This window comes from Leucopleurus acutus, assembly GCF_964270905.1.
Source record: "Leucopleurus acutus genome assembly, chromosome: 20".
NCBI lineage: Eukaryota > Metazoa > Chordata > Mammalia > Artiodactyla > Delphinidae > Leucopleurus > Leucopleurus acutus.
Genome location: NC_139162.1, coordinates 55036893 through 55045840, shown reverse-complemented (window position 1 = coordinate 55045840; position 8948 = coordinate 55036893). Strand labels below are relative to the sequence as shown.

General features: G+C 47.7%; 1 protein-coding gene across 1 annotated transcript; it reads left to right on the top strand.

The window, feature by feature from the left end:
- Window positions 1-2063: 2063 nt before the first annotated feature.
- LOC309977315 (cationic amino acid transporter 3-like) lies at window positions 2064-7352 on the top strand (the record flags this gene model as incomplete). Its single annotated transcript, XM_082863357.1, is given in 12 exon segments — window positions 2064-2094; window positions 2097-2504; window positions 3106-3264; window positions 4230-4407; window positions 4621-4733; window positions 5191-5413; window positions 5584-5723; window positions 5826-5928; window positions 6119-6318; window positions 6518-6684; window positions 6957-7065; window positions 7234-7352. Coding segments are annotated over 12 exon segments (1950 nt in total).
- Window positions 7353-8948: the final 1596 nt, after the last annotated feature.

The window sequence follows — 8948 nt, the reverse complement described above, 5'->3', positions numbered from 1 at the left end:
TAAGGAAACAGGAGTTCCATCATTTCTGATTCAGAATGAAGATTAGTCCTCCCTCCCTCCAGGCAGTTGGGAGCCACTCTGGTTTGATGTTTTCCCTGGGCTGGGCTACAGTCTGTCCCTCCCTGCAAATTCCATCTCATTCTGCCCCAACTCAGAGTTCCAGTTCAGTTTCACTCTGCAAGCAATGAAAGAGAAAGCTTCAGGTTTCAGGATCCTTGGTGTAGAAATGCGTGGAGTGTGAGCTTGTTGTGGAATCCAAGTTCATGTGCCTGATGCACAGTGAGGCCAGACAAATGGAAACATTGGTGTTTGGAGCAGGGAAAGGTTTATTAATTGCGAGGGTGCCACCCTCTTGAGAAGGTGGGAGAAATAGGTTGATCTCAAATCCACCTTGCTGGCTGGCAGGGTTGCAAGGTTTCTAAAGAAAAAAAGAGGAAAGGGGAGGTGATCTTTGTGATTTTAGTTTCTGGATAAGATCTCAGTTGCAGACTTCCTGACGGCATTTTTGTGACTGAGTGGGTCATTGGTGATAGTGATTGATCTACGTGTTCCTGCAAAGCAAACTAGGACGTCAAGGTCTTGTGATCCCTTAACTTCTTTCTAGAAGAGAGCAAAAACAATGGTTGAGGCATTTTGTTATTTACTTAGAGCCTACGTGACAAGTTAAGAATTTCAAGCAGGTTGGTCCCTGCTGTTTCTTCCTTTAAGGCCACTGGTACTGCTTTCCCTTTGTTTCTGCATACCCTCACTTCCCTGACTAGTAAGTGCTGGAGTCTGCTCTTCGGAACTTGGGAAGACCTGGGAGACAGAATCCTTTCTTTACAAACCAATGAGGGGACACGAAGAAACTTTTGTATGAGGAGGGTCCTGCAGGGTCCTGCCTGAGTTCAATCCCCCTTTTCTTTGGTACTCCTCAATCCTGAGGGGAACAGGGTTGAGACAAGAAAGGGAATAAAGTTTTGGATGGAGAGGTGAATCATAAACTCAGCAGGGGAACTCGGTTTTACAGGGACTTGGTTTCATCGCGCTGGTCACCGAGCCCCTTAAACTGTCACTTCACTCACATCAAGGAAGGGAGGGAATAAAGATGATAATAATACATTTCCTTGTTTTATAGAAGAAAGGAGGACAAAGTGGAATATAGTTCATGCAAAATCAAACAAGCTACACATCACAGAGCTAGATTTGAACCAGCAGAGCTGGTTGATTTCTTTTTTTAAATTTATTTTATTTATTTATTTTTCTTTTTTTAAAATTAATTTATTAAAAAAAATTTTTGGCTGCGTTGGATCTAAGTTACTGTGTGCGGCCTTTCTCTAGTTGCGGTGAGCGGGGGCTACTCTTCGTTGTGGTGCGCCGGCTTCTCATTGCTGTGGCTTCTCTTGCTGCAGAGCACAGGCTCTAGGCGCGTGGGCTTCAGTAGTTGAGGCTCATCGGCTCTAGAGTGCAGGCTCAGTAGTTGTAGCCCATGGGCTTAGTTGCTCTGTGGCATGTGGGATCTTCCCGGATCAGGGCTCGAACCCATGTCCCCTGCATTGGCAGGTGGATTCTTTTTTTTTTTTTTTTTTTTTTTTTGCGATACGCGGGCTTCCCACTGTTGTGGCCTCTCCCGTTGCGGAGCAGAGGCTTCCGATGCGCAGGCTCAGAGGCCATGGCTCACTGGCCCAGCCGCTCCGCGGCACCTGGGATCCTCCCGGACCGGGGCACGAACCCGCGTCCCCTGCATCGGCAGGCGGACTCTCAACCACTGCGCCACCAGGGAAGCCCCGGCAGGTGGATTCTTAACCACTGAGCCAACAGGGAAGTCCAGTCTGCTGGGTCTTGATTGCCTTCAACTCAAAACAGTCCACATCCCCAAATGGCACATTTTGGGGATACATAATCTGCTCCCCCTCACTTCTCTTCGAGCAACTCTTCCAGTAACTTTGAAATACATTAAAAGTCTTCTTTATGTTTGAAGAAACCAAAGCTCAAAGACAGAGAACTTGCCCAATGTGTCCTTTACCATCTGCTCCCCATAACTCCATTGTTCTGTGGAATTGAACTCGCAGGGCCAGGGCTGGATGGACATTCTTGATGGCTTTGTGTCTTGCTTTCTCAGCAGATTGTAGCCTCCTCAACTATGTCTAAGATGCTGTATCAGGATGTTTACCAGTTTGGTCAGAAGCTGATCCGCAGGCGGCCTCTGGAGCCCAGGGAAGAGTCTGAGAGCCGCATGGCTCGTTGTCTGAACACCTTAGACCTGGTGGCCCTGGGCGTGGGCAGCACCTTGGGAGCTGGTGTGTACATCCTGGCTGGTGAAGTGGCCAAGGACAAAGCTGGGCCAGCGATTGTCATCTGCTTCCTGGTGGCCGCCCTGTCTTCTGTGTTGTCTGGGCTCTGCTATGCAGAGTTTGGGGCCCGGGTACCATGCTCCGGTTCTGCGTATCTCTACAGCTATGTCACAGTGGGACAACTGTGTGCCTTCATTACCGGCTGGAACCTCATACTGTCCTATGTCATCGGTGAGATGATGGGAGTGGGAGGAAGGTGTGGGGCTTAATTAAGATCAGAAATTAGGAGGTGGGATTTAGGTCTTGACTCGTTCGTGAGAAATCTGTTATCCACCTTGTGGGGTGAAGTGGGTAATAGTGGCAGGAAACCCCCACAGCTTCATTCTACTCTGCTCTATCCTATTTTCCTTAAATTATGGGGTCTAGAACAAAGAAGGAAAGCAAAGTGTAGGGAGTGGGTGAGAGGGAGGCATGTCCCACAGGCTCATCCCCTCACCATGTGGAAGTCTCTCCTCAGCTGTTGCCTTCATGGGAGTTTCCTTTGCTACTTGATTTAAAATTTCAAACCTCATCTCCCAGACTTTTCACTCCCACTTAACCTGTTTTCTTTTTCTTTCTTTTTTTTTTTTTGCATGACATTGATCTCCTGACATTAAACAGTTGACCTATTTAGTGGGTCATCTGGGTCTACTGTCCCCAGCCCATGAAAAGAAACTCTTAGAGATTAGGTATTTTGTGTGCGTCCCCCCACCTCTCCCAAATCCACCCCATGACGCGTGGTAGGGGTTCAGTTAATGTGTGTTAATAAATATTCCTTCTGCTGCTGCTGCAGGCACTGCCAGCGTGGCCCGGGCCTGGAGCTCCGCTTTAGACAGCCTGACTGGGAACCACATCTCTCAGGTGCTACGGGGAGCTTTCTCTCTGCACGTGCCCTACTCCCTGGCCAAGTACCCAGACTTTTTTGCGCTGGGCTTGGTACTGCTGCTTACGGGTGAGACAGGGTTCAGTGATAGGATGGGAAGAGTGGGGTGTGGGGGGAGAGCTGGGGTGGGAAAGGCTTGGGATGGAAGAATGGTGGGGGGATTATGACTGGAAAGAGGGGTCTGTGGTATGAGAGACAGGAAGGCAAGACATAGACCATTGTTTCCCACTGTTGGCACCACTGACAATTTGGGCTGGATCATTCTTTGGTGTGTGGGGCTGTCCTGTGGAGTTTTTTTTTTGGCCGCGCTGCGTGGCATTGCGGGATCTTAGTTCCCCAACCAGGAGTCAGACTTGTGCCCCTTGCAGTGGAAGCGTAGAGTCCTAACCACTGGACCTCCAGGGAAGTCCCAGGTTTTTTTTGGTGGTTGTTTTTTGTTTTTTTTTTAAATCATTGTCGGATGTTGAGTAACATCCCTGGCCTTTATGTACTAAATACCAGGGTCGCCCACCCTCCAAACTGTGTCAATCACAGTGTCTCCAGACATTGCTAAAAGTCCCCTGGGGGCCAAAATCACCCCAGGGGAGAATCATTTATTTAGACCAGTGAGTTTCTTCCTTTGTACTGAGATCAAAGATTTTTTTTTTTTAATTGACAGGAAATTCGTATAGCATAAAATTAACCATTTTGTTATTTCCCCAGCTTTACTGACATATAATTGATACATGTTGTATCAGTTTAAGGTGTACAGTGTGATGATTTGATAGACCTGTCTACCGTGCGGTGACTGTCACAATAAGAAATTAACCATCTGAAAGTGTACGATTACGTGGCACTTCGTACGTTCACAATGTTGTGTCACCATCACCTCCCTCTAGTTCCAAACATTTCCATCACCCCAAAAGGAAATCCCATCCCCGCTGAGCACCCGCTGCCCAACCCCTCAATACCCCAGCCCCTGGCAACCACGAGTCTGCCTTCTGTGTCTATGAATTTGCTTATGTCGCACGTTCCCTATTCCACCTCTCCCACAGGAGTGCTGGCTCTGGGGGCTCGCGAGTCGGCCCTGGTTACCAAAGTGTTCACAGGCCTGAACCTTTCGGTTCTCAGCTTCATGGTCATCTCTGGCTTCGCCAAGGGAGATCTGCACAACTGGCGACTCACAGAGCAGGACTACAAATTGAACACCTCTGGATCCAATGACACCTCTAGGTTAGGAGGGTGTCCTGGACCATAGTAATGCTGGTGGGGGCACGTGTGCAGAGCTGGGAATACGGTGGGGACTAAAGAGATCTGGGCTGAAGGATCCAGGTGATGGATGGGGTCCTCCTGGAGCCCAGAACTTGCGGTATTAACCAAAAAGTCCGGTACGGATGGCTGAACACAGCTCACCCACATTCTTTCTTGCTCCTTCTCTCACCATAGATTGGGCCCTCTGGGTTCTGGAGGGTTTGTGCCTTTTGGCTTCGACGGGATTTTCCAAGGAGCAGCTACCTGTTTCTACGCATTTGTTGGTTTTGATGCCATTGCCACTACAGGTAACGTGGTCATTGTGTGTCCCATCAGGGGTTTGGGCACAGATAAGGCTGCCCTTGGGCATAGGGGTTTCTTTTTGGAGGTTCAAGAGGAAAGCGAATTTTTAAAAAATTAAAAAATTAATTAATTTATGGCTGCGTTGGGTCTTTGTTGCTGAGCGCAGGCTTTCTCTAGCTGCGGTGAGCGGGGGCTACTCTTCTTTGCGGTGCGTGGGCTTCTCATTGGGGTGGCTTCTCTTATTGGGAGTACAGGCTCTAGGCGTGTGGGCTCAGTCGTTGTGGCTCGCGGGCTTAGTTGCTCCGTGGCATGTGGGATCTTCCCGGACCAGGGCTTGAACCCGTGTTCCCTGCACTGGCAGGCGGATTCTTAAGCGCTGCGTCACCAGGGAAGTCCGGAAAGGGGATTTTGTATTTCATCACAGTGTGTTTTCCTGGCCCAATACTTCCTCCCATCCTGCAGGGGAAGAAGCCCGAAATCCTCAGCGATCCATCCCCTTGGGCATTGTGATCTCGCTCCTCATCTGCTTTTTGGCATATGCTGGTGTCTCGGCGGCACTCACCCTCATGGTGCCCTACTACCAGATTCATCCTGACAGCCCCTTACCACACGCTTTCCTCCATGTCGGCTGGGCCCCTGCCAGATATGTCGTGGCTGTTGGCACCCTCTGTGCTCTTACATCCAGGTCAGTGTCAAAGCTTTCTCCCCATCTACTGTCAGATGCTCAGGTATCCCAGCCCTTGGGATTGAGAGACAAGAGGGAAAGACACCTTACCCCACGTAGACTAGGGAGCAGACACCCCAGTCTGTCCTGCTTATCCACGTCCTCACACATGTTCCCATTTTCTCTTCTAGCCTCCTGGGTGCCATGTTCCCTATGCCTCGTGTCATCTACTCAATGGCAGATGACGGGCTCCTTTTCCGGGGACTTGCCCAGATCCATGCCCGTACACGCACCCCCATCATGGCCACCTTGGCTTCTGGAACTCTTGCAGGTAAATAAACGATGCCCATTCCTTCTTTGATCAATTTTCTTAACTTGGATATTTCTACTGGGTTTTCTCTCCCTCTCCACCTTGTTTGTGCCCTCGTTCTAGGGGTCATGGCATTACTCTTCGAGCTCAGTGATCTCGTGGACCTCCTGTCAATCGGAACCCTGCTGGCTTATTCCCTGGTGTCTTTGTCTGTTCTTGTCCTCAGGTGAGACTACGCTACACCTTGGCTGGGGGTCTTTGACTCGTGGGGATCGAAGGGGAGATCATCGTCGTTAGCCTGCATGCTGCCTTCTAAACGTCCCGCTAGGCTTAAGTTGGGCGAGACGTGGATTAGACCGCTTGACGCTGGATGAGTAGGGGCTGCTGTTCATATTGACTTAATACCTCTAATTCAGGTACCAACCAGACCAGAATTTAAGCGAGATTGAGAAAACAGAGAAAGGAACTGAGATGAAGCCTGTAGTTGAAGAAAGCCCTTTGGAATCTGTACCTGAAGCAGGAACCTCAAAGATTCTCAAGAGTCTGTGTGACCCTCTCCACACCATCCCCACCCTGAAATCTGGCCAGATTATCTATGGAAGTGCCTCACTCCTTGGTGAGCAGGGGGATTGCTCTTTGGTGGTCTTCTGAAATGGACAGGATAGGACGGGAGTGTGTATATTGGCAGTTGAGGCATCTTGGAGATAGGATGGCCCTTCGTGAGGTGGGCAGTTCTGGGGAGGGGCGTGACCCAAGGTCTTGAGCTATTTGGCTTCTGGAGTTGAACCTGTTCTCCTCCACCCTGACCCTTGCAGTTCTCCTGCTGACGACCCTGAGCCTGATACTGGCCCAGTGGCCCAGCCACGTGTTCTCTGGAGACCCCGTGTATACGACAGCAGCTGTGCTGCTGTTACTGCTCACCACTGGGCTCACTGTCATCATGTGGAGGCAGCCCCAGAGCCCCACTCCCCTTCACTTCAAGGTAGGTGACCTTACGTGCCCACCTGTCCACCTGAGTGAGTGAAGTCTGCATGCTTTGAGACCTAAACATCCTTTGCTGGACCAGGGAAGAAGGGGAGTTATTAAAACTAAGGGACCCTTCCCTGATGCACACTCAGTGCTTTCCATGCCCAACTGCAGTAGGCACTGAACACACAGCCTGAGTAGGACTGAAGTCTTCTCGGCCATGTGGGGTAGAGGCCTGCCTTTCAGACGTCTGTGGTGTGTCCAGGGAGTAACTGACTTTGCCCGCAGGTCCCTGCTTTGCCTCTTCTCCCGCTCATGAGCATCTTTGTGAATGTTTACTTGATGATGCAGATGACCTCTGGGACTTGGGCCCAATTTGCTGTCTGGATGGTGATTGGTAAGTGGCTTTCTGGGATTAAAAGACCTCTTGAGTGACTGAACCCAATCCTCTTTCTACTACCTCTCCCCGCAGACTGTGTCAGACACCATAATAGCAGGCCTGTTGGGCATTTGTAAGCAGGGAGAGCACCTACTTTTCCTTCTCATTGTCTTATTTCTCTACTAGGATTTGTCATATACTTTGGATATGGCATCCGACACAGCCTGGAGAAGAATAATCAACAGCCACCAGCCTCCAACTCCCAGACTTTTGACAAAAACATCCCTGGTGCTGAATCACCTTAACCACAGGCAATAGACGCTGTGTGGAATCCCACCGTGCACTGGAGGTATCTTCTGGTTCAAGGGGCACTTTGAGGCTCTATGGAGTGTGAAGGTGGGATGAATTTACAGCCCTATATTTAATGCCAGTGGACAAAATGACTTCTATGTTGTATAATTTTTAAGTAACCATTTCAAAGCATTTTATATATATATATACACACACACACTCAGAAAAGTGCATGCTTCATACCTGTGCAGCAAGATGAATTTTCACAAAGAAAGTACAAGGTAACCAGAAACCAGAGAAAAAATAAAATATTAACCTGCATGTAAGAAGTGCCTTCTTGTGCCTTTTTCCAGCAAAAACACATAGATTTGCCACATGGGAAGAAAACATAGGTAACTATATATTGTGTCAAGAGTTGCACTGTATTTATTTACTTTTTTTGTGGTATGATTCTCCATTTTATTAATCTTCTTTAATGATATTCAATAACTTTTTTTTTTTTTTTTTGTGGTACGTGGGCCTTTCGCTGTTGTGGCCTCTCCCGTTGCGGAGCACAGGCTCTGGACGCGCAGGCCCAGCGGCCATGTCACGGGCCCAGCCGCTCCGCGGCATGTGGGATCTTCCCTGACCAGGGCACGAACCCGTGTCCCCTGCTTCGGCAGGCGGACTCTCAACCACTGTGCCGCCAGGGAAGCCCCAATAACTCTTTGTTATTATTTCCAAAGAGCTGAGTGGAAATTATTCCTAAATATTTTAAAATTTTGATGCCCTTGTATTATTATTTCTTTGGTTGCACCACACAGCTTGCGGGATCTCAGTTCCCAGAACAGGGATGGAACCTGGGTCACAGGTTCCCGAAATCCTAACCATTAGGCCACCAGGGAACTCCCAATGCTGTTATAATTTTTTCTTTCCTTTTTGTTACTGGTGAAATGAAAAACAATTTTGTGTGTTTATTTAAAACTTTCTTTAAAAAACTAAATATATACAATTTTTAATTTACAGTCATACCTCAGTAAAGCTGGAATACAAATAGGGAAATTGGATGACTATATCACATTCATCATTCATTTTTAAGATAACATCATACAGTGATTCTTAAACTTATTGGAGTTTTGATACCTCCATATTTCCACTGGGATATTTTAATACACATCTGCTGTCTTCACACATTCATTTTTTAAAAAATCAGCTATAGTTGATTTACAATATTAGTTTCAGGTGTACCACACAGTGATGTAATATTTTATAGATTATATTCCATTTAAAGTAATTATATATAATGGCTTTTATTTTCCTGTGCTGTACAATATATCCTGTAGCTTATTTTATACATAGTAGTTTGTATCTCTTAATCCCTCACCCCTATTTGCCCTAACCCTTCTCTCTCCCCACTGGTAACCACTAGTTTGTTCTCTTTATCTGTGAATCTGTTTCTCTTTTGTACGCATTCATTTATTTTTTAGATTCCACACGTGATACTACGCAGTATTTGTTTTTCTCTGACTTATTTCACGAAGTATAATAACCTCCAGGTCCATCCTGTTGCAAATGGAGAGCTTCATTCTTTTTTTTATGGCTGAGTAGTAGTCTATTGTATTTATACACCA